Source organism: Typopeltis vanoorti, chromosome 12, assembly GCF_054136105.1.
Source record: "Typopeltis vanoorti isolate ZY-2024b chromosome 12, IOZ_Tvanoo_1.0, whole genome shotgun sequence".
Classification (NCBI taxonomy): Eukaryota; Metazoa; Arthropoda; class Arachnida; order Uropygi; family Thelyphonidae; genus Typopeltis; species Typopeltis vanoorti.
Window position 1 is genome coordinate 13,377,145 of NC_143560.1, and position 27,318 is coordinate 13,404,462.

A 27,318-nucleotide genomic window follows, 5' to 3' on the forward strand; every position below is an offset into this window, starting at 1 on the left:
AAGAGAATGTGTTAATCATATCAGAACTGAGATTCTGTTTGAATGTTTAATTATACAAAAGATGTAAACAGTATTTTAAATTCTTTTCCTGTCCCCCATATATTATCAGTTTATTTTCATTTATTGTAAAACATATATTGCAAGCAGTGTTATTAATTTTCATATTTTTGGACAAACTTTAATTCATTTGATACTGCTGTATATGAATACCTTCATGACTGTTGAACCATTCAATTTTTCCTTTTTATCCCCCCTTTTCTTTTTTGCATAAAGATGTTTTGAGCACTAAACTATGAAAAAGCAACTAACAAGTATGAATCATGATATCAATGAACTTTCTTTTAATCAACAGATGTGTGCATGCATGTGTGTGTATATACAAATAAATATGTATGTGTATGTGTGTATGTTTATGTTGACACACATCCACATACACACACCCATATATACATACATACAGAAAAATTAATACATATAAATACATGAACATATGCATGTGCATGCACGCACACACGCACACACACAACGGTGCTTTTATGCACCCTTTTGTAACTCAAAAATTTTTGTCAGATCTATTTTTTTAAATTTATATTAACATACAGTCACTTTTTTTACATAGAAGATGCAACATTCACAAAGTGTACCAGCCAGAAAGTATTTGTATGAAGTACTAATTTTACTATTATACTTATGGTGTTAATGAGAAGCCAGAGTGTTCTGTTCCACAGATACTTCTACTGCTGGTGACTTCTCTATCTGGTGACTGTCTGTACTGTGCCAATGCTGCTGATTCTACTGCGGAGGGTTCAGATGCTGATAATGAGGAACAAGGTCCATGAGATACATTTGTGCTCAGATATGGGCATGTCATAATCTGATTACTAAATGCTACCTGTACATCAGGTTCCAACTGATGATCATCATGGTGAACACATGGAAATCCCATCTGTGTGAATCGCAGTGATGGTAAAATTTCAAAAGCATTAATGTCAGGAGGCATGACTTCGGAAGACAGAACAGTATTTGGAGAAGAAGCCGAGTGGCTTCTCCGTCTGGAGTTTGACAAGTCTGAGTGACAAGACTGAATGGGATTATTATCAGATTTTGCTACATCACCCGCATATGAGGGTGCTGATATCACATCAGTTCCTTGGTGACTTTCTGATGACTGTATCTGAAGGTTGGAATGGAGATGTTTCCGGTGAGCGGAGTCATGGCTATATACATGTTTTGTAAGGCTAGAATTTGAGGAAAGAGAATGTGGGTAATGACCAATGTTTTTTGACTTGGTGCTGTGAACAGTTGCTGGTTCCATGGTGCACACATAAGAATGTAATACACCAGTTGAAGCATAGGAATGGATCTTAGAAGAATTGTGGAAATGTCCTAGGGCAGCTCCATCACTTCTTAAACAAGTGAAAATAGGATTTGCACTTTCTACTGATGATGGCGTCATTGCTTCAAACAAAATGCTACCAATCTGTGCACTGTAAGATCCTGTTGTCTGCATACCACTGTGCTGGTAATGTCCATCCACATACTGGGACAGATCTAACTGAGGATCTCCAATACATGGGTTTCTCGAAGTAGCTGGAAAATAAAAATATATAAATAAAAAAACAGTACAAATAAGATATAAAAGTAAATTATATTATCTTTGCATATATTATTGCATATTTCATAAATATTTTTATGAAAATATTTTTACACATCAACTATTTTACCTAATCTAATTCAGCATTTAATATGCAAGTTAAAATGCCATGATTTCCATACTATGATTCATACTGAAGTTTATTAAACAGAAAATTATGTAGACACAGGAATGAAAATAAATAATTTAATAGCTAAAATTAATTATTTACAAGCAAATATTTCACTAACTCAAAGCTAGCATTATCAGAGACAATTTAATAATACACACTCAGTGAAGAAACAATGAAATGACTGGATAACAAGGACAGCAACATGCATGGTGGGCAACAGTAGTGCCCTTCACAGTGAGTCTTATTGTTAATGCTGGTGGGTAGATAGAATGGTGCACTGAAGTCTGTGTAAGATCACACCATCAGCTTTGTTACAGCTAACTGAGTTCTGTAGAACTCATGCAACTTCCAGAAATAGTCTTTCAGATTTAAACCAGGATTTGTGAAGTAGTCTGGCTTTCTTCCATTTGATGAAGTAGTTTCTCAAGACATGTTGAGATTGTCCACTTTTTTTTTGGTTGTCCATTCTAGATGAATTTCTTATAGTTTTTTTTCTGACCAAGGTGATCTGTCCTGTCTGTCCGAAATGCTGAGTTCCCAACAGCAAGGGATGTTGTAGACACCTTGGAAAGGGATGCCTATAGCATCCCTTGCCAGTGTGGAACTCAACATACTCAGATAAGTTCCTTTCTTTCATGCTTACATGGTGATCAGAATACATTATGGAAAATTATGGAGACAACTTCCGTGTTAGAGCAAAACTTTAGTTTAATATAAACCAAAATGAACACTCGACGTTTCGACCTTCATACCAAGGTCGTCATCATCATCTGGAGCATACACATATATAGAGAAACAAGCTGCACTACAATCTATATGGTTTGCTAAAGTTACTGACCAACTGTTACAACAATTATTGGCCTAACCTCTGGTGAAAAAAAAACCTTAAGTATGCTAGATACTAAGTAGGCTGAATATGTACCATCCAAGTTCTAGGAATTTTTATGCCACCATTATTATTCAGATTAGGGTAGTTAATCAGAATTTCATAGGCTTCTTTAAATTTTCTTTCATACAGGTTTTTGTATGATGTAAAGAGCAGGTACTTTTCCAATCAATTTGGTGTAGGTGTTGAGAGCATGATCTGAGAGGCCTGCTTCACTAAAATTGTTATATTTAATGAGTCTTTCGTGTTTTTTTTTTAATTAATTAATTTTTTTTTTTTTTTTTTACATATAGGGATTGTATGTCCAGTTTCACCAATAAGATAAGTTACAGGTGCAGTAGATGCAATTAAACTCCAGGATGTGCCAATGGGAGGAGAGGATCCTTAGAGGAGTTGAATATGTTGTTTAATTTTATAGGTGGTTTAAAAGTGGCATTGAGATTATAATGATGTAGGATTCTATTGATTTTTTTCTGATAACCCTTTAATGTATGGGATGGCTATGATTTTACTGTAATCTATATTCTTCTTTGATGAAGAACTTTATTAATAGTATTTTTGTTATAGCCATTATTTATAAATGTGTTGCTAATAACCTTTAATTCTTGTTTAAGAGCTTGTTGATTAGAGCAAATTGTAATAGGTCTGTTTTTAAGGGTGTTAATGACTCTAAATTTTTGTGATGGGTGGCGATATGAGTTCTTCTTTTCAGCCATCATCTGTCCACTGCTGGACGAAGGCCTCCTCCACCTTTCTCTGTTTTTGGCAATGGTTGACCAATTTTTGCCAACAAAATTTGACAATTCATCACTCCACCTTCTTTTAGGACGTCCTCGGCCTCGTTTCCCTTCTTTAGAAATCCAGTTCGTAAGTATGGCGGTCCGTCGCTCATCTTTTCTTCTGGACAGATGTCCAGCTCATTTCCATTTTAGTCGCTTGTGGTGAAGCATGATGTCAGAGACGTGAGTCTGGCTTCTTTTAATGTGATGCCTAGCATCAACCTCTCCATTTTTCTTTGAGTTAATTTATTTGCCAGTGGTTTTGTTAGCAACCAAGTTTCACAACCATATGAGATGACTGGAAGTATGCAATGGTTAAATGTCTTCCTTTTTAAACAGAGTGGGACATCATTGTTTTGAAAAATGCTTTTCAATTTTCTGAATGCACTCCAGGCAAGTTGAACTCTGCTATTTATTTCCTTTTGGAGTCCACAATGAGATGACCTATGTATGTATATGAAGAGACTCTTTCCAAGAAATTGTTTTCTATTATTATATTTTCCCATACATTAAAGGGTTATCAGAAAATATCAATAGAATCCTACACCATTATAATCTCAATGCTACTTTTAAACCACCTATAAAATTAAAAAACATATTCAACTCCTCTAAGGATCCTCTCCTCCCATTGGCACATCCTGGAGTTTATTGCATCTACTGCACCCGTAACTTACCTTATATTGGTAAAACTGGATGTACAATCCCTATATGTACAAAAGAACACATTAAATATAACAATTTTGGTGAAGCAGGCCTCTCAGATCATGCTCTCAACACCCTACACCAAACTGATTGGAAAAGTACCTACAATTCATACACAAACCTGGTATGAAAGAAAATTTAAAGAAGCCTGTGAAATTCTGATTAACCATCCTAATCTCAACAATAATAGTGGCATAAAAATTCCAAGAATTTGGATGGCACATATTCAGCCTACTTAGTATCTAGCATATGTTAGAACTTGAAGCAATTTTCAGATTTTAGTGGAAACCATTCCAATTTTTTTTTTTAATATATCTATTCTATACTATAAAATGATAAGCTGAAATTGGAAACAGATGTAGGCTGTAATGTTTTTGTCAAGTTATTTGAAACGTTTTGAAACTCAGGCGCCACCCTGTGTCGAGCTTTCAAAATTTGAGTCATCGGAATTCAAGGAGAACCAGCATACCAGTCCGGAACATGGTGGTTGGGTGCCTTAGGCACCGGGTGGGGTGGGGTGGAGCCCCCCCTTTGAAGACTCTACACTCATGGGCTACCCTGAGTGTCATCTTCAAAATTCGAGTCATCAGAATTCAAGGGGAACCAGCCTACCAGTCTGGAACACGGGGGTTGGGTGCTGTAGGCATCAGGGGACGGAACCCCCCCCTAGTATATATATAAATATAAACATGTTGCTCTTTCCAGCCCAATTTAATTTTGTAACCTATTAGATAATAATTAGGACTCTAGTTTTGATGTAGTAAAGGTTTTTTTTTTTTTTTTTTTTTTTTTTTCACCAGAAGTCAGGCCAATAATTGTTGTAATGGTTGGTCAGTAATTTCAGCAAACCACATAAATTGTAGTGCAGCTTGTTTCTCTGTTTACATTTGTATGCTCCAGATGATGACCTTGATATGAAGGTAAATGTTGAGTGTTCATTTTGGTTTATATTAAACTAAAGTTTTGCTCTAACATGGTAGTTGTCTCCATAATTTTCCATAATGCGCTCAGATAAGTTGTTTGGCAGTTTGTATACTGTTTCTAATTCTGATTTTGTTTTGGGAGTCCCCCACCTGAAATACCACAAAGAGTAGCACTGTCATCCTCCATGCATGTGACTGTCCTTGTTATCCAGGTCATTTCATTGCGTCTTCACTGAGTGCGTATTGCTAAATTGCTTCTGATAATGCTAGCTCAAGCTAGCAAAACATCAGTTCGAAAATAATTAATTTTAGCTAGTAAATCATTTATCTACATTCCAGTGTCTACGTATTTTCTGTTGAAGAAACTTCGACATGAAAAATGTCAGAATATTTAATAATTTAATAATAAAATTTCAGAATTTAATAATTTGTTAAAAGAAATGTAACTTAAAAATTTTAAAACTTTTTCAGTTAAAGTTGTAAAACTAGCTTCAAAATAAAGGAAATTAACAGTTAATTTTAACTGGTTATTTTTACATGATTTGTATAAGCATAAAAGTTTGTTGGTAGAAAGAGAGAGAAAAAATATTCTGAAATTCACTAATGCATCTAATTAGATTCACAACAAAATGGAAAAGTTTAATTCTTTATGAAAGATTAATGTATCATTATTTTCTAATTTTATTTTATTTAAAATTTATGAATTAAAGTGCTGCAACAGCCATCAAAATTCTTCTCTGTAGCTTAATAATGCTAGCAATAAAAGTGAAATTATGTGAAACTCAGTATGAAATTATACAGAATGCATCACAGGAAAATTAAAACCTTCATAAAAATGAACAATGTACTTTAATAAAAAATATAAGCAATTTTCTGAATAAGATTTAAGTTTACAAATACTGTTCCTATAAAACTAATTTTAAAAGGGGGGAGAGGAAATCATCCTTGTTTCTAAGATCTATAAGTTTTGAAATTGTCAGTTGTTAATATGAAATGATAAGTATTAGGCGGCAAAATGTCTGAGGAACACAGAGAGCAATATAAACCTAACCAAGATTGAGGACTTATCATCACTACCTGTTTTGAAGGAATGCTCTGTAGCAGGGGTGGCCACAACGTGGCCTGCGAGCTGTATGCAGCTTGCGTCCACAAGTCACACGGCTTTTCACGATCTACCAGGATCGTGAAAAGAGAAGAGGAGACAACAGGAGAGAGAGAAACAGGGTTAATAAAAATTACTGCAATAAAAAAAGTTTAATTCGAAACACATTAATTTTAGTTACTTATTTACTAGTAGAGACCTTTCTTGCATCCATTTTCTTAGTAAGCTCCTTAAAATTATGTGTGTAATTAGTCAAATCAGTTCTTACAAGCCCGTTACAACCTCATGATGCGCCCACTCAACTCTTGTACCATCACATTGGACAAAGGTTGCGGCTCTTCTAAGTCTTACCAGAATTATTTTGGCTCCAAGCGTAGTTGGCTACCCCTGTTCTATAGAATTAATGGTGCCTTTGGCACAACTATTTACATGAGTCTTGTAACAGAGCAAGTCCCAAGGGAGTGGAAGGGGAGAAAAATTGTTCCACTTCACAAAGGAGGGGGGAGATAAGACTAAGGCAATAAATTAACGTATTTACTTGAATATAACTTGCTCTCACATATACCTTGCACCCCTGATTTTACTTTACAAAAAAAGAAATGGAACAGTTTTGCATATAGTTCATACACAGAAAAAGTTTAAAACTTTAAGAAATAGATAGTGAATATTATGGCAGTTTCAGATGTTTTGGAATTCGGCTGAAGAGAATCAGCATTTCAACTCACCAATCGTCAGCTTGCCTTTGTTGTTGAGTCGCGCGGTCTTTTGTTAATACTGCACCAATCATACGCATGGAGTTGGAAGCAACCAGTAGAGGAAATGTGGGAGTGAAGGCACAGACTTCTTCTCGATCTTGGATTGCATGGGGATGGATTAAGATTAAGTGACCATCATTAGAACTGTTGTGCAACTGGATTTTGAGAGCTTAGGACATGATTTTGCCAGAAATAATTAATTTAATTATAGAAGCATTGTTGCTAAAAGAGTTGAATATAACATGTGATGAAGGCGAGCATTATAAACAGTTATAAACTGTCAATTTAGTTTTTTCCTGAAAAACTTTAGTTCACAAAAATCCCTGCATATATCTTGCACCACAATTAACTTTGGAGAAAAAAGTGTGAATTATATTTGAGTAGAAATGGTATATGCCAATCTGTGTGTCTGGGGTTGTTGTTAAGGTAATAGAGAAGGTGGCGAGGACTAGGATTCAGAAGTGGGTTTATAATAGCAGGGAAGGTCAAGTTTCAGCAATCTGCTTACATATTACAACAAGATAACAAATTCACTTGATTGGTTGTCGGACAGGTATTAGCAGGTTGTATATGAAGGAGTGGTATCCCAAAAGAGGAAGGTCATCACTAGTGGAGGGCAAGAGAAATTTGTTTTGAGACCATTATTGTTTCACTTGTATGTTAATGACATTGGGACTGGCTTAACTGGAAATGTGCAGATATTTTCCAAATGTAGCAAAGTTGGGAAGGGCTATGAGAAGTAGAGAAAATGTTGTGGCCTTACAGGAGGATCTGAATAGACAATGTGAGTGGGCAAATGAGTGGAGCTATCAATTTAATGTTGCAAAGTGCAAGGTCTTGCAATTTGGTAGACAAGGTTGGGATGCAGAGTATACAATTAATGGAGAAATTTTGAAGGAAGTGCAGAAGATGAGAGATGTGGGAGTGATGCTGAACAGAGATTTGAAGTTTATGGGTCATATTGCTAATTGATAGAACATTAATGGATTATGGCAAAAATGAGGAGGATATTGACATGCAGGGGCAAACAGGCTAAGGTTTTATTACTATTATTATTACTATTATTACGGGCAACTCCAGGGAGTCATTAGACTCATCAAGGGAGGCCCCAAATCATATTCATCACAACTATTTGACATTCATACAGTATCTATCATATCTCGCCTTAAACTCATTCACTGTCACAGCATCCACCACAGACTCAGGGAGCGCATTCCACTCATTCACTACTCTAAAAGCAAAGAACCCAGCTCTAACACCTTTACTAACCACACTTTTGCCCAGTTTCCATGGATGTCCCCTAGTCCTCCCACAACCAGCCCTGTTCTCAAAAATATCTTCTGAATTAATTTTATAGAAACCCTTCAGTAATTTGAATGTCTCAATCATATCTCCCCTACTCCGCCTATCAACCAATTTTTTCAACCCACAAATCCTCAACCTGTTCTCATACGGTTCATTCCACAGACCTGCTATCATTTTGGTCACTCGCCTCTGGATCCTCTCCACCTCCTCCCCATCAAGAAGAAACCTAGGTGACCAAATCTGAGCACAGTAGTCTAGATGGGGTCTTATCAAGGCTCGATACAGAGGAACAATAACCTGCTTGTCAACGTATTCTTCAGCAACCAAGTGATTTGATGAGCTGTTTTGGTCACTTTTGCAATGTGTCCCCTAAATTTCAATTCCTTATCTACCAACACTCCTAAATCTCGTGCCTCATCAATTTCCTGGAGCACGGTTCCACCAATGCAGTAAACTGCCGCCAATCTTTTCACCCCAAAATGCATAACCTTACATTTTTCCACATTAAACTGACATCCATTCTCCTTAGCCCAGACCTCCAATCTATCCAAATCATCCTGCAAAATTTTGACGTCATCTGCATTCACTATTGCCCTACCCAACTTCGCATCATCCGCAAACAAATGAACTGTTCCTCTCAGATCATTTCCTATATCATTTATGAACAAATTAAACAGCAGTGGTCCAAGAACAGATCCTTGTGGCACACCACTAGTCACAGGCCGTCTTGTGGACTCTACTCCCGAGTAAACCACTCTCTGATATCTCTCCGTCAACCACCCTCCTTATCCATCTCACCAACCCTATGTCCATTCCCATATGCTGCAATTTACTGATTAGAATTCCATGTGGAATCCTGTCAAAGGCCTTGGCAAGGTCCAGTAGAATCACCGTAAACCCATTACCCTTATCCAGTTCAGCCGTCACTGTGTTATAATACGTGAGCAAGTTACTTAGGCATGACCTACCTTTCACAAAACCATGCTGTCCCCGATACAGTATCCCATTTTCTTCTATCCAATCTTGTATTTTCCTCTTGACTATTTTCTCTAAGACCTTGACAATGATTCCTGATATGCTAATTGGTCGGTAATTTACAACAGCAGTCTTGGAACCACCTTTATGCAGTGGAACTATTTTCCCCTCTTTCCACTCCCTCGGGACTAACCCAGACCCGAGACTCAAATTAAACAAAATGGTCAAGGGTACTGACAATTCTTTAGCTGCTTCTCGTACAACACGAGCTGGTATACCATCCAATCCCACAGATGTATTGACATTGAGGTTATGCAATAGACTACTCACCTCCACTTCATTAACCACAATTCCCGTATAATCTACTGGTTTATTCGTTTCTGCAATGTCACCACCTGGATGATATACTTTTGCAAAGTGCTCACTCAGTAACTCAACTATCTCAACTGATTCAGTTACCTCCCTACCATCGGCATTCTTTAAAATCAATCTGCCATGTACATTTTTCCTTTTACTTGCTACATATCTAAAAAACTGTTTAGGATTCTCTTTAGCCTGCATGGCCAATGTTCTTTCGTAATCCTTTTTTGCTTTTCTTACCACACTCGTCACCCTTCTGGCCTGCGCTTTATACCGTTCATGTGCCTGCCGGTCACCCTTCTCCTTAAATTCCCTCCATAGTTGTTTCTTTTTTTGCAACTCAAGCTTAATGGTGTTATTCATCCATTTAACCCCTACTTGATTTATTATTCGGACTCTAGGTATACAGTCAGACATTGCTTCATGCAAGCACTTCTTAACTACCTCCCATGCACTATCAACTTCTAGTCCTTGCAGTTGTACATGCCATGGCACTGAACCAATCAAACTCCTAAGTTTGTCATACTTTCCGGCCCGATAATTCCACATGTACCCTGTCTTAATTGAAAATTCTATTATAGCATATGGACTACTGTGCACAGATCTGGTCACCTGGTTTTCAAGGAAATGAGGATGTATTAGAGAAGGTTTACTAAGTTAGTGTCAAATCTATGGAATGTCAAATATGAAGCGAGAGAGATCGAAGGAGTGGAATTTACAGAGCCCTGTGAATAGAAGAGGGAATATGAATGAGACATAAGTTAGTGAGGGATTGTTACTAGATTAATGTGGAGAAGATATTTCATGTAGTAGAACTAGAGGCTGTCCATGGAAGCTGATAAAAGTGGATGTGAGCAGGGGAATAAGAAGCAGATTTTTTGCATGAAATGTAACTGGTGGGTGGAATGCATTGCCTGAAAGTGTGGCGAATGCAGAAACTGTGAATGGGTTCAAGGAACAGTTCGATGATCTTTTGGTATGAGAGAGTATAGACCTCCCTGTAATGAGTGTTTTGACTCCATGGGATCAGATGTTAATAATAATCATTTACACTGCATAAAGCTTCACATTCCTAAAGGAAGACAATGGCTTTGAGTTCATATTTAATTGTTAGAATAAAGTGCAAAAGCTTCTATCTGATGATACCATATATTCCACAACAGAGTAAAACTTTCTGCTGATAAACTGCAGGTTTTGGGAAGTGTGGCATATTCACTGGCCAATAACCAATGTTGTATCATGAAACTTATTGCATATCAGTAAGTGATTAAAAAATAGCTCACTGTGATGTAAAAGCAGCAATATGAAAACAGATAATTTTTGAAGTTCATTGCTAGCTTGAGTTTATGTGAAACTCATCTACTAAATTTGTACACCTTTTCTGGTCAATGCAAATGCAAACAAATGATTTCACCACTCACACCGAGTCTTTCAACAAGCAACTAGTATCTTTGGCTTGAATTCAGCTCATCAATGGCAAATGGTAATTCCAGGAATGTAACTTATATACAACATTTCATGTTGTATATAAGTTACAAAATTCATATTGACATGGTAAATCAAATTCATATTGACATGGATTCAAATTCTAGTAGATATAGCAAAAAGAATCAAACTAGTGCAGAGGGAATTTTTACTGCCACAATTTTACAATGCTGCTACTTGAAAGGGAAAAAAGCTAATAAATATCCAATAATTCATAGCCATGACAACATGATGTATTTTTGGGGGAGAAAACCATAGCTGAGATTAGTGCACAAAGAAAATACCAGGAACAATATGTAAAGCAAATACCAGCCTGGTTGGCCGAGTGGTTAGTGTATCCACTCTCCAGCCAAAAGGCTGAGGGTTCAAATCCTGCTGTGGGCATGGATGTCAGTGTTATCTGTGAAAATACTAGTGGTTGTGGGCAGTAGATGGCATTGGTGTGGTTGCGGTTTGCTGTAGTTGGTGGATTGAGTGGTGGAGACAGAGTTGTAGAGTTAGTGCCTTCCTTCAATGAGTCTTTGGACTCCTTGGCGGTGTTACGTAATAGTAATAATAACACAAAAAAAGTAAAATTCAAACAATACTGGGATACATAAAAAAGAACTACAATAATATGATATTATCAAAATGAAATTCCATAAGTAACAGTTAAATTTTGAAATGTTATGATAGCTTAAATTAGTTGCTTAACTAGAAGCTTCATAATGAATTAAATACGTGTGGTCTGTGGCTGTACCATTAAAATGAAAACTAAGTTGAAAACTTCAGCAGTCACTCAACTTTATAACTACTGATTTCCAATTAGGAAGCTGACTTGTTCACACCAACTGTGGCAATCACTTGTGTCTCTTCTCTCTCTGCAACTGGAAGTGACCTATTCTAATAGTGACTGGAGGTTTTTCAGTTACTTTTGATTTTAATGATATAGACAACATAATATTTAGTTCATTATGAAAATTTCAGGACATGTACTGTTTGAACCTGTATTTTTTCATGTCAATTTATGCTTTATGAATCCTACCAATTCTTTGTTTTCTGACCTCAGCTACAGCTTTTCCCCCAAATTTATCACTCTATGGTAGACCATGTGTTTGGTTATAAAATACTGGGTATTTATTAGCTTTTCTTTTTAGTAACTCCTCTGAGTATCAGTGTGCACTGTAGAACTGTGATGGTAAAAAATCTTAACTAATACTTTCACCCTTTTCTTACCCCATCATACAGAGAACAAAATTTTGTTTTCAACAATGTCTTTATAGATAAGTTGCAATCAATGTTCTCTCTAATTTCTGACAGCTTATGTGCACACAAAAAACATTTTGTGTGCAAGTTTCCAGTCTCAGATTCAATGAGCACAAAAAAATTTGTGCTCACATTGAATCTGAAAGTAATTTTTCTCATATTAATGCTACCTTTCTTTTGTTTAACTATAACCTGTAAAATTGTGAACACTAAATTAATTTGCTTAAATCTGCAAAGTTCAAAAAACCCATCACTGTTTGTATGAGTTTAAGTGACTACTGTCCAGACAACAGACACTAAACAAATGTCTCTGCAACTTGTTGATGTCAGTGTCAGTTTTTGGCCACACAGTGGCCGAACTGACCAGTTAATGCTTCTGACTGGTATCTCCACTTGGGCCTGACTCCCACTGAAGAGACCTCAATAAAGGTCGAAACTAGTCTGGGTAGTGGCCCTTCCCTTAATGCATAACATTAGACATATCCGCAAGGAGATGTGTTTTGCATTATGGGAGATACTGAGATAGAAGTGTTGGTAGCTTGCTCCACCTTTGCAAGGAGTCGGCCTGGTGTTGTACCACCTTACCCCAGTCCTGAAGATACTTCAGGCGCAAACTTTGTTTGCTCACACTTGGAGAAAAGGATTAAACTAAATATATTATAGAGTGTATCATGTTGGAATGAGTAAAAGTAATATTGAAGTGGAGATACTGGAGAAATTACTAAATAAAATAAGGGAAAGTATGATTTACCATATAGTACATTCAAAAATGGACTTTAAATTAGAAATTAAGAAAGGAAAAATTCTGTGCATGTAGCTACTAGGTGTGTGTGCGCTCTCTTTTTGACTGGTGTGTGTTTGCATGTGTGCTCTACTTAGAGGGAACATTGATCACATGGTGAATTTGATTTATCTTCAGTCAGTTCATTTTCTAGTTTTCGTACAAAATGCTAATAATGTTTATGTAGTACTTCTCATAGTATTGCTTCCAATAGCTGATAGGTTCACAAGCCAGTCAATGTAAACAATTAGTCAGAGCTACTTTTTCCCCTCGAAGACATGGTGACCGCCTTTCATATTTATTGTCACAAAAATACAGATATTACATGTTGCTGTTATTCTAGATAGAAAAAAAAAAAACATACATTTGTGTTCAGTGTAAGAACATTTTTCTGCATGGAATGTGAAGTCATTTGATAGGAAATTCGGTTTGCCTTCCAGAAGGTTTTGAGCTCTCACTGTTTACAATGACAGGCTTAAAATAGCATTGGTTCTATAAGACTTTTCTACAGTTTGTTTCAGTGCATTATTTCATTACAATGGTGTTTGCTATAGTGTGTGTGTTCCTACTGTATAGAAGTGTCAATTAACACATATTTAATGCAATTTTAGTAATAATGACAGCATAAAAACATCCAAAATTGTTCAGATATTCTGTATGAGAGAGAACAAACTAAAATACTACTGAATTATAATACTAAATTAAAAAAAAAAAAATTAAACCATTCTGCTATTAAAATACAGTGAAGTGAGAAAGCAGAAACTCAAAATTGAAGTTGAGTTTATGCAATTTAGAGAGAAAAATATAGATTCAAACTGGCATAAGAACAACCACCTTATTCTAATAAATTTAAGGATTTGAAGCCAGGTCTGACAAAGTAATAGTAGTAGATGTTATAAAAAAAAAGTTTATAATAACTAATGATATATTAGTATATAATGATAACTACTCTAGACATTTTAAAGTGCATAATTACTTTATGTTTCAGCATAAGGAAGTGTTCAATGAATATTGAACACTAATCTAATTGAATTCTAATCAGTAAATTGCAGCATATGGGGATGGATATAGGGTTGGTGAGATGGATAGGGGGGGTGGTTGAAGGAAAGATAGAGAGTGGTTTATTCAGGAGTAGAGTCCACAAGATGGCCTGTGACTAGTGGTGTACCACAAGGATCTGCTCTTGGACCACTGCTGTTTAATTTGTTCATTAATGATATAGGAAAGGATCTGAGAGGAACAGTTCATTTGTTTACGGATGATGCAAAGTTGGGTAGGGCAATAGTGAATGCAAGATGATTTGGATAGATTGGAGGTCTGGGCTAAGGAGAATGGATGTCAATTTAATGTGGCAAAATGTAAGGTAATGCACTTTGGGGTGAAAAGATTGGAAGCAGTTTACTACATTGGTGGAACTGTACTCCAGGAAATTGATGAGGCACGAGATTTAGGAGTGTTGGTGGATAAGGAGTTGAAGTTTAGGGGGCACATTGCAAAAGTGGCCAAATCAGCTCATCAAATCACTTGGTTGCTGAAGAATACGTTGACAAGCAGAGATAAGCAGGTTATTGTTCCTCTGTATCGAGCCTTGATAAGACCCCATCTAGACTACTGTGCTCAGATTTGGTCACCTAGGTTTCTTCTTGATGGGGAGGAGGTTGAGAGGATCCAGAGACGAGTGACCAAGATGATAGCAGGTCTGTGGAATGAACCTTATGAGAACAGTTTGAGGATTTGTGGGTTGCAAAAATTGGTTGATAGGCGGAGGAAGGGAGATATGATTGAGACATTCAAATTACTGAAGGGTTTCTATAAAATTAATTCAGAAGATATTTTTGAGAACAGGGCTGGTTTTGGGAGGACTAGGGGACATCCATGGAAACTGGGCAAAAGTGTGGTTAGTAAAGGTGTTAAAGCTGGGTTCTTTACTTTTAGAGTGGTGAATGAGTGGAATGGGCTGCCAGAGTCTGTGGTGGATGCTGTGACAGTGAATGAGTTTAAGGCGAGGTATGATAGATACTGTATGAATGTCGAATAGTTGTGATGAATATGATTTGGGGCCTCCCTCGATGAGTCTAATGACTCCTTGGAGTTGCCCGTAATAATAATAATAATAATAATGAATATTTGTATATCTGAAAAAATGCCATTAATATTGATATAATGCTTTTGTGTGATAGTCAAACTGGATATAATCATTGTACTGTGGTTCTTCAAGTGTTTGCTTCAGTTGTTATTTTGATTAATGTGGAAGTGCTAGTTAATGTTAGAAAAATGGCAACAGTAAAGACCAGAAACATGGAAGGTTTCACCTCAGAGATTGAGATTTTCTACAGACTTTTTGCAGTGGATACAATGCAACAATTGTTTTATATATGCTCAAAAACTTTAAAGAATTATGAAGTGTTAGATTAAATAATAAGAAGGAATATATTATAGCATGTATGTGTGTGTGTGTGTGTGAGAGAGAGAGAAGTACATTCCAAAAGTGAGAACAGTGCTACCGGGAATAATCAGGAAATAGATGGAAGTGCTTGCAATAATAATAACAGAAGCGATGTGAAAGAGCTTAGGCAAGAGTTAATGAAAATGAAGAGTCAGGCACACAGAGGATGAAACTGTATGTTTAAAGAAGGGATTAACTGATGTAAATGAGAAGGAAGAAGCAAGTATCTAAAGATGATAGTCTGGTTTCATATGGTGATTCAATCAAATCAACAACAGATGCTTTGCATGGAAGGAAGGACAAGGTATCAGAATTAGCAGTAGTGGTAGGAACAAATGACTTGGATAGTGAGACAAAGAATGTGGAAAAGAATATGAAGTTGTTCCAGGAGATGAAGATGGCTGACTTGTGTCAGGCAAAGAGCATTCAATTTGTGAATGTATGGAATGAATTTGAAGGGAAGTTAGAATAGGTTTGGTATTGGTCATATGAGGCGACTGTTGTTTACTTAAGAGTACTCACATGAAATTTGTATTGCTAAAGATCAGAGAGAGAGATTAAGAAGCAGATTGTAGAAGTACAGGAAGAAGAGGGATACAAAAGCAAGGAAATACAGGTAATCCCCGAATAACACTGCATTCCTACAACACAGTTTCGCTCTAACATGGTTCGAGAATTGGGGAAAATCCCCATATAACATGGCATTCCTACAACACATTCTCGCTCTAACAGTTCAACAATTGGAGAAATTCCCATACAACACAGGATGTGATGAAAGCTTTTAAGAGAAAGCACCATCTTGTTCGATATTTTTCATTCAAGCATGTATGTCATGTCAGATTTGCATGCAGAATTTTAGAATTTATTAGAATTTTGAATTCATTTTGTTCGTGGAGTATTAAACATATTTTAAGACTTCCACTGTTTTCTTCTTTGTACTATTCTTTTTATGTATTAATGAACCTTTTTTAAAGAAGAGTTAAATATTTCTTTTTTTTTTTTTAATTAATTTGTAGCCCTGAACAATTTCTGCCAGAAGTAAAAACGTACCGTTTAAAAGACACTTCTTCTCACTAGAATTAAAAATACAGATTTTGGATCATCTCAAAAAGGGGTAAAAAGTATCATATGTTGCAAAAACTTTGGATTTAAATGAAGCAACAATCCGGGCCATACAGAAAAATGAACAGAAAATTAGAGCTACGGTTGCTGCAGGTTGTTCTATCTCTGCAAATATGCCAGCTTGTCATATTTGTGAAGCAAATATGACAAGAGAGCACCAACTTGAAAAAATGTCCTAGAGCCCCAATACTTGAAAAAATGGAAAAAGCTATTAGTATTTGGATTGATGACTGCTCAAAAAAAATGGATCCCACTGGACACCAATGTTATTAAACATAAAGCTTTAAAAATTTACAACTACTTAAAAGAAAATGGAGAATCTGCTATTAACCCCGACTTTGTTGCTAGCAAAGGTTGATTCAGCCATTTTAGAAGATGCTTTTCATAAGGGAAAAGTGCATCAGCTGATAATGAAGCTGCCAAAACTTATCCAAAGGAATTGCAAAAAATTATTGAACAGGGTGGATATACAACATATCAGGTTTTTGATGCCAATGAGATGAGCTATTCATGGAAAAAATGCCCAAGAGAACATTTATTTCAAAAAATGAAAAAGTTGCACCAGGTTTTAAAGCATCAAAAGACCATGTAACATTACTTATGTGTAGTAATGCTTCAGGTGATCATATGGTAAAACCAATGCTAGTTTATAAATCCCTCAATCCTCATGCAATGAAAAACCTAAATAAGAGTGCTTTACTGGTATAATGGACAGCAAATAAGAAAACTTGGGTAACTACTGATTTATTTAAAAAATAGTTTCTAAACTGTTTTGTACCAGTGTGGAAAACTACATAAGGAGCAGAAAAATCTAGATTTTAAAGATCTACTGATATTGGATAATGCGCCCAGCAATCCGAAACATTTATATAACCCAAATGTCAATATAATTTTCTTACCACCAAATACAAGTTCATTATTTCAACCGTTAGATCAGGGAATTATAGCTACATTTAAAACTAATTACATCAGGAAATCATTGCAATGGGTTTTGAATAAAGTCTACGACGAATCTATCGAAGTCATGGAAACTTTTTACAATTTTGGACTGTATTAATCTTGTAACTTCATTCATCAAAGAAATAAAACCGACGTTAAATGCCTGTTGGAAAAATATATGGCCAGAGTCAGTTCAAAGAGAAAATCTAATCGAGCCAACAGAAAACAGAATGGATGCAATAATAGAACTTGCTAAGTCTCTAGGAGGGGAAGATTTTGATGATATGAATGTCGAAGATATTCAAGGATTACTGCTGGAAGACGAGAGTGATGAAGCAAATTTGGTGGAAACGGCATCTGGGATAAACCAAATTAATTCAGAGGACGATAGCACAGATGGAAATGATGAAGCAAAGCATTTTACCCTAAAAAGCAGAAAGAAAGGCCTAGACCTTAGCTGAACAATTGGAGTTATATTTTCTAAATGAAGATCCTTCCACTGAAAGAAGCACAAAATTTAAGAGAGAACTTCACAAGTGCTTAGCTCCATACAATGGAATTTATAAAGATCTCTCAGCTAAAAGCACACAATCAAAAATAACAGATTTTTTGCAAAAAGTAGAGCATAGAACTCAAGATGCTGCTGAAGAAAGCTCAGATGATGATGAGCATATTTTGCCAGAAAGAAAACGGCTCGTTTAATGGTGCTTAGTAGTGATGATGAAGAAAACATTATGTAACATTATATAATATTAATATGTAATACTTTTGATCAATTATTGTTTTAATAAACATACATTTCTCTTAGTTATAAAAAGAAAATAGTATAGTTTTTTTTAACTTTTGGAACCTCACCCTGTTTTTTGTACTAGTTCTTTGTTTCGTATATCACTGCATTTTTGAACCTAAGGACCGTGTTATACGGCGAAGGGGTTACCTGTTTATGACAGGGTAGAGTGATCCAGTGAAAAATAGTGGGGGATGATGAGGACATGAATGAAAATCAGAGTCAGGATCAGGGAAATAGGGATAGCCAGAACAAAGAGAGAGAGAGAGCTATACTATAGCAGAGAGAGTACAGAGTGAGTTGGAATCAAATCTTGGAGATTCAGAATGAGGAACTGGACAATGACACTTATTTGTGCATATGGTCAAACAGAAGGTTCTACTAAGGCAGAAGTGGAGGAATTTTTTGAGGCTTTAGAGAAAGCAACTGACACAATGAAAAATTGGTTCTTGTTGGGGATCTAAATAGTAGAGTAGGAAACGATTGTCAGACATACAAAAATATTTTGGGAAAATTTGGAGAAAGAGCAAAGCTAATAATAATGCAAATACCTATTGGATTTCTGCTCAGGACATGGACTGGTTATTACTAACACCATGTTACAACATAAAAATGTGCACAAATTCACATGGAGAGAAGACACAAGGAATAAGAAAAGTCTCATTGACTATGTTTCTGTTGATAGTAATGTTTTCTCTCTGGTGCAAGACACTGAGTGTACAGAGGATTTGAAATTGATCACCATTTAGTATTGAGCAGGAGAAAATTGAATTTCATATTGAAAAGAATAACATGTAAGAAAGTTTTAAAGCGAATAAAAGTTGAGCAGCTCTCAGATGTGAACTAGATTGAAATATACAAACATTACAAATATTATTCAAGAAAAAATGAAAGAGTTTGAGAACAGGAATCAAACTCTGAAGAAAACGTTGATTGATTCAGCCAGAGAGGCATGTGGTGTGTTTGTCTGCAAGGATAGAAAAATCAGAACACTTTGGTGGACAAAGGAAGTTAAACAGGCAGCGAAGGAAAAGAAGAAAGCATATCAGACGTTCCTGGCATATAAGTCAGCTTGTGCTCTTAGAGAAAGCAGAGACAAATGTAAGAAAGCTAAACGCTGTGTAAAACTAGCTAAACAAAAGTCATGGGAAGATCCTGGTAAGAACATAGAAATTAAATATTATCGAGAAGGTGGCAAGATATTCTGGAGGTTGTTGAAGAAGCTCAGAAATGGAGGAAAGAGTGCTGTGAAAGGAATTAGAGATGATAAAGGTAATCTGAAAACTAGAGAAAAATATATCCTTGAAGTATGGACAGGGTCAGTTTTATAATTAGGCGAACCTAGGCAATCACCTAGGGGCGTTAAGACTTCGGGGTACAAGAAACAGAAAAAAAAAGAAACAATTTGTGTATGAAGCAGAGGAAGAATTCATAACAGATTTTAAACAAAAATTTAAGGTAGATTTTTATTTTACAATTTTTGATACCGCAATTGCATATGTTGATGAAAAATTCAAGCACATGTCTACAATTAACGAAAAGTTTGGTTTTCTTTTAAATATATATGAATTTCAAAAAATTACTTCAGCAGAACTGCTTAAAAAATGTTTGATATTGGAAAATTATTTAACACATGATAATTCTAGAGATATTGACAGAACAGATTTATGTAGTGAATTATAAATAATAGCAAGGCGAATTCCAGAAAATACTTCCTCATTAGATGTTCTGTCATACATATGCAAAAATAATTTAGAAAATAGTGTTCCAAATGTGTTTATTGCTCTGAGAACTTTTTCGACATTGCCAGTATCGGTAGCAAGTCCAGAAAGGAGATTCTCGAAATTAAAACTTACAAAAATTTACACTCACTCTAAAGATTCTGGCAATAATATCTATAGAGCATGAAACTGCACCTACAATCAATATATATATGAATTAATTCAAAACCATGTCAAAGCAAAAGCCCGAAAGATTAATTTTTCATAATTTTTGTATTTAAGATGTAATAATTTTCATGCTATACAGATATTAGGAGTAATGATATACATATACAAATGCATTGGTTTTGATTAATAAAATTTTTTAATGTTCATAATGATATTATTTTCATAAATATCCACATGTGTAGGTGAATGTGTGCGAGTATGACAAAATATATATAGAGAGACAATGTATAGGAGTGCCTAAATTTTCTTTGCCTAGGGGCATCAGATACTCTCGGACCGGCCCTGAGTATGGAGTAATTACTCCATACTCAGAAATTTAGCAATTTTCATTTAGCAATTTTTCTAAAATTGCTAAATGAAACAAGCAGTCATGACAGCACAGTGATAAAAAAACACTGACCAAGTATGCAATCAGGAAACATATCCATACTTGAAGTAGAAAAAAGCCATCAAAAGTCTGAAATGTGGAAATGCAGCTGGAGTAGATGATATTCAAACCAGAAATGCTCAAGTATGGTGGTATAAAAGTCTTACACTGGCTGCACTGCATAGTTCGGAGGGCCTGGACAGAGGGACGAATTCCAGATGATTGGAGTAGAGCTCTCATAGTATCCCCATATATAAAAAGGGTAATAAAACTGAATGTGAGAATCACAGAATTATTTCTCTACTGAGTGTTCCTGATAAGATTTATGTCAGCATACTTGTGAAAGATTGTGGAAGAAAAGTTTGGTGAAGAACAAGCTGGATTCAGGCCAAATAGAGGCTGTCAGGATCAGATTTTCACACAAATAATTGAGAAATCATGGGAATATAGCAAAGATCTGTATTTAATTTTTGTAGATCTGGAAAAGGCATATGACAAGGTGCCAAGAGAGAAGCTATTCAAAACACTACAGTTATATGGATTCAATGGGGCATTATATCAAGCAATACTTAGTCTTTATTTGAGTTGTAAGTCAGCGGTTAGAACTGAAGGAAGTACATTATCCCTTCTGTTATTATTCATTATCTATATGGATCACATTATGAAGGAAAGTTTTATTAAATCTGATATCAAAAATATCAACTGCACTGTGAATGGAGAACCTATAGAACAAGCAAAACATTTCAGCTACTTTGGCACGATTTTAAGTGCAGATGGTAAATTAAATATGGAAATAGACAACAGGATCAACAAAACTGGTATGGTAGGAAGTCAACTGAATAAATCTATATGGAATAAGAGAGAAATTAGTCAAAACACTAAATTAGCTGTATATAAGACAGTGTTCAAACCAGTTTTAACTGATGGATTTGAGAGCTAGATTAGAAGTAAAACACATTACCAAAGACTAGAGACCGCAGATATGAGAGTCCTGAGAAAGATTAGGGGAGTGAACAGATGGCATCAATGGCAATATCATATTAAAAACTAGGATATTAGCAAAGAACTTGACACTGTCAGCATCCAGGAATGTGTTAGTAGAACTAATCTCAGGTGGTATGGTCACTTAAATAGAATGGGAGAGGAAAGATTAGCAAAACAAGTGTTCTCTGCCAGGTTGGCAGAAAAAAAGACCCAGAGGAAGACCAAGATATAGGTGAACTGATAATGGTAAAAAGTGCCTTAAAAGATAGAAAAAAAGATCTGACAATGTTGAAGCTTTGACAGGTAATAGATTGATTTGGAGGAAAATTGTAGATAAGAAGTTAGTAATTATGTAAATTTTTCATGTATTATGATAGCCTGTTGAGGGTAAATGTCAGGAATTTGATGATGAGTACAGAGTGATAGTATTGGTGGGATGGCTTCAAAGAGTGGAGAATTGTTATGCTTGTACAAGGGTGGTCTGAACAGTTCTCGGCCTAACAATGAAAAAACAAATTTATAATTTCAAAATTATTTTTATTTTTCAACATAATCTCAATTAAGACTAATACATTTATTTGAACAATGCTACAGCACCATTATCTCGTCCCTGTAATGGTTCCCAGTAAGATCTGCAAAATACCCCTCTACATGCAATCACCTCTTGATTCGAAGAAAAACTCTGACCAAGGAAGAGTTTTAGTTTTGGGAAGAGATAGAAGTCAGAGGGAGCCAAATCTGGGGAATAGGGTGGATGTTCCAACAATTCATAGTGAAGATCCCTTAATTTTCCCTTTGCGAAAACATTTTTGTGGGCAGGTGCATTGTCCTGATGAACGATGATTATTTTTTCTTCTACAAACCGGGTATTTTCTCGAATTTTTTCACCTAGTCTGGTTAAAAGATCGAAATAATATTCAACAGTTATTGTTTTACTCTATTCAAGATAATTAATAAACAAAATGCCATTAGCATTCCAAAACACCGATGCCATGACCTTTCCTGTTGATGGAACCGACATTGTCTTCTTTGGTGCTGAACAACCGGCTTCTGTCCACTGTTTGAATTCTGGTGAATCCAAGTCTCATCCATAGTAATAAATTGATGCACAAAATCAGTTTTATTCTTGTTAAAACACTCCAAGCACTGTTCAAAGATTTTCATGCCAGTGCGTTTTTGATCTGCTGTGAGCAAGCGCAAAGCTTTTTCATTTGCAATTCTTCATGCAAAATATATCCTACACTTTCTTTTGAAATGTCTGTAGTCTCAACATTTTCATGCTCTTTGACTCGCCAGTCATCCAATACCATATCGTGCAGCTCATCAATTTCTGGTGTTGTTACACTTTTTTTTTTTCTTTTAGGGTTACACGGTGATCAGCATTCAATTTAAAAATTTTATGGAATTTACAACTGTGTTAAAAAAAACTTTTTTTATTATCCCGACGTTTCAATCTTCACATCAAGATCATCATCTGGAGCATACATAAATATACAGGACAAGCTGAATTACATCATTAACTGCAAGCTAGAGAAACAATGATTTGATCACATGTTATTCTACTGGTGTGACCTCTGGTGGAAAAAAAAAATAAAACATTTAAAAAAATTAAAAAATAAAATAAAATAAATTTTTACATCAAGCTAAATTCTATTTTTACAATGACAGGAATAAACATTCTTTTAGATGTTTTTTTTTTTTTTTTTTTCAGAAACAATTGGTGTCCTATTTTTATATTATAATTCTTATTTTTGCTTTTAAGATACTGGATTTTCTACAGTCCTGTTTATAGTTGTTCTTGGTGAGGAAGGTCGAATATATACCTTCCATATGTTTGGGATTTTTAAACCATCATTGTTGTTCAGATTGGGGTGGTTGCTGATAATCTCACAGGCTTCCTTGAATTTCCATTCATACCATGTTCTAGTGTGATGTAGACAGCTGGTGGTTTTCCAGTCAATTCTGTGTAAGGTATTCAGGACATGATCAGAAAGGCCAGCTTCACCATAATTATTATATTTAATGTGTCGTTTATGTTCTTTTTGTCTAATAGGAATAGTGCATCCTGTTTCTCCTATATATGGTATGCTGCAAGTACAAAAAATCCAGTATACTCCGGGGTCAGCTAGTGGAGGGAGTGGGTCTTTAGATGAGTTGAGTAAGCTTTTTAATTTTGCAGGAAGTTTAAAGGTGGCTTTGAGGTTGTACTTTTGTAGTACTCTGTTTATTTTGTCTGATATTCCTTTAATGCAGGGAATGGTTATAGTTTTACTGTAGTCTGGTTTGTCTTTGTTTTTTATTGTGGCTTTGTAGAGAATTTTGTTTATAGTGTTTTGGCTGCATCCGGTTTTTTGCAAGTTATTACTGATAATTTTAAATTCGTCTTTCAGTACCTGTTCACTGGAACAAATTGCCTGAGCTCTGTTTTTTAGTGTGTTGATGACACCTAGTTTTTGTTGGGTGGTGGTAGGAGTTTATGTGTATATATTGTCCCGAATGTGTCAGTTTTCGGTAAACAGTGAAGGAAAGATTGCCCGAGGGAAGACGTGTGACCAGTGTATCTAGAAACGGCAGTGTGTTGTGTTTTTCAATTTCAATTGTGAACTGTATGCGTTTGTGTTGTTTGTTTAGGTGGCTAAGGAATGTGTCTAATGTCTGGCGGCCATTGGACCAGATTGCGAAAGCATCGTCAACGTATATAAGCCAGACTTTGGGTTTTAGAGGGGAGGAATCTAGGGCAAGTTGATCAAAATGTTCCATGTAAAAGTCAGCAATAGGGTGGGATAATGGCGAGCCTATGGCTGTGCCTTCTTTTTGTAAGTAGAAGGCGTTTTGCCATACAAAATAACCTGACCGTAATACATGCGCAAAAAGCACCGTCATATCTGGAGGGAATTTGTTCTGTAGGAGAAGGATTGTGTCATTGATTGGGACATTCGTAAAGAGGGCAGAGACGTGAAAACTGACTAATAAATCATCCTTTTCTAATGTAATGTCTTTGATGTTGTTTATGAAGTGTTGTGTGTTTTTGATATAGGAAGCGGAATGACCTACCAACTTCTTGAGTGTTGCCGCTAATTTTTTGGCTAAGTGATACGTCGGGCTATCAATTCCTTCAACGATAGGTCTTAGCGGAGTGTTTTCTTTGTGAATTTTTCTTTAAATAATATATATATTTATTAAATATAATATATATTTAAATAATAAAAAATATATTTTTTAAAATTTTGAAAAAAAATGTTTTAAATTTTTTATTTTCCACCAGAGGTCACGCCAGTAAAATAACATGTGATCAAATCATTGTTTCTCTAGCTTACAGTTAATGATGTAACTCAGCTTGTCCTGTATATTTATGTACGCTCCAGATGATGATCTTGACGTGAAGATCGAAACGTCAGGATAATAAAAGTTTTTTTTTTTTAACACAGTTGTAAATTCCATAAAATTTTTAAAACGAATTACACTTTTTTGGACGTCCTTCACATGGATCATATTCAAGGCTGGTACGGCCATGTTTAAACTCAGCAGCCCGTTTCTTAATTGTCAAAAACGAAGGAGAAGAGTGGTCATAAATTTATATGAACTTTGAATGAATTTCTTTTGGTGTTAAACCTTCTTTTACAAAGAATTTTATAACCGTACGATATTCAATTTTATCCATTTCAAGGGATATGGACAATACTTTTGTTTCAGACAGCTGCATAAAACTAACTACTTGATAGAATGACTCGCAATTTCACATGGATGTTTATGAGATGTACCAACTTGGGAAAAAAAAAAAAAAATCTTGCCGATAGCGTTGCCATCTAAGGTCGAGGCCAAGAACTTTTCAGACCACTCTGGTATACTAATATACAGAGTATCAGAAATAAAGGAGCTGAGTTTGTAGCACTGATTGAATCAGTACTACTGGTATAAGTGAAATTGGTAGACTGAGGATGATATATTGTCAGGATTTGAAATAATAGGATATAGAATTTTCTGAGAAGATAGGAAGGTGAGGAGAGGAGGGAAAGTATTGTTAACGATAGCAGAGGAATTGTCCTTCACCAGTAGAAATAGAAAGTAGTACTAGTACACGTGTAAATTTTGAAGCTATTTGGTGTGAAGTTGAGATCAACAGAATAGTATATCTAAAAGAATGTTGTTATAAACCAGGGAATGTGGAGAGCACTGACTGTGAAATGTTTAGACAAATTAGTTGCGCAAGTAAAAGAAAGACGATCTTAATGGGAGATTTTAATTGTAGGAATGTAGATTGAAAAGAAAAGATAGTGTATGAGGTTGTTGAGTTTCTGTGGATTACATCTAAAGCAACAAGTCATGGAAGCAACAGAGGTTCATCAGTTAGATTTGGTGATATCCTCACAGGATGTGGTTGTGAATGAAGTATTAATGCTGCCACCCGTTGGTGAGAGAGTGGTCATGAGGTATTGGTTTGGAATTCTATATGTGGAACTCTAAGGTGGGTGATTATGAGAAGCTCCGGTGATAGCCAACTAGCATCAATATACTGGGTTGATGAAGTGTAGAAAAAAGATGTTGACACTGCATGCAAAATGATAAGGTAGTATCTAACATAAGCAATGTAACTGTATGCCAAGAGTTAGGTGAATGAATAGAGTAAGAATGAGATAGATGAACAGTGAAATCAAGCAAGCAATGTTACAAAGAAGTTATGGAGGAGGCACAAGACAGTTTGTAGTGAACAGATACATGAAGAATATAAACTGTATGCCTGTCAGAGAAATGACAAGCACGGTTAAAAAATAAAAATTAGATTATGAGAGAAGATTGGACAGTCAGATCAAAGCTAATCCAAGGGAATTTTTTTGTTATGTGGCAAGCAAGAGGAAAAATAATTATGGCGGGTTGATACTGGCAGACAGTTATGATACCAGAGTGACCATAGCAAATGATATAGTGGAATTATTTTAATGAACACTTCATCAGTTGGTGTGAATGGTGCTGTGCAACACATAGAAAGGAGGAAAGGATTAAGAGAATAAAAGGTGAAAGAATCAGAGGTGGATAAAGTGTTGCTTGGGTTAGATGTTAATAAGGCTGCAGGAATGGATGACATATATCACCATGTATTTTTAAATAATGTGCAAAAGAGTTAGCCATGCCCTTGTCCTGGTTATTTTTTTAATGAGAGTCTTGCAGTGGGTAAAGTTCCTAAGATGTGGAAAGAAATAATACCTCTCCACAATCATGGTTCAAGAACAGAAGTTTCTAATTACAGACTGGTCTTTATATCTGCAATTGTGGTCAAAGTCTTGGAAAAATTGGTTAGGAATAGAATACAGGATTGAGTTGATTTACATAAGATTCTCTATAATGGGTAGCATGGGTTTGTGAAAGACAGGTTTTGCTTCAGCAATCTGCTTAAATTTTATGATAAGGTGACAAATTTGTTGGATAAGGAGATTCATATATAGTGATTTTCTTGGACTTTGCAAAAGCATTTGATAGATTACCACATGACAGATTAGTTTATGTGCTGATTGATGGCAAACAAACTTGTGTGACTGATGACAAAATAGCAAAAAAAGGATCTAGATTTGAAAGCTGAGTTGGTAAAGATGAGGCAAGAAATGAAGTAGATGTGGAGTGAAATGAAGAGAATTGTAGATATGTTTGGAACAGTGAAGAAGACA

The 27,318-nt window shown here is 35.6% G+C and overlaps 1 protein-coding gene across 3 annotated transcripts in view; it reads right to left on the reverse strand.

Annotated features, from left to right (window-relative positions):
- Window positions 1-320: 320 nt before the first annotated feature.
- Window positions 321-27,318, reverse strand: part of LOC150100588 (dual specificity tyrosine-phosphorylation-regulated kinase 1A-like) — a 432,192-nt gene continuing 405,194 nt past the window's right edge. Inside the window, exon 9 of one of the 3 annotated variants that reach the window (XM_090402112.1) lies at window positions 321-1,590. In XM_090402112.1, coding sequence (XP_090258238.1) covers window positions 689-1,590 — 902 coding nt within the window. In that variant the 3' untranslated portion in view covers window positions 321-688. The remainder of the gene's footprint in view (window positions 1,591-27,318) is intronic. The other 2 variants (XR_016549192.1, XR_016549193.1) reach the window with 2 other exon arrangements.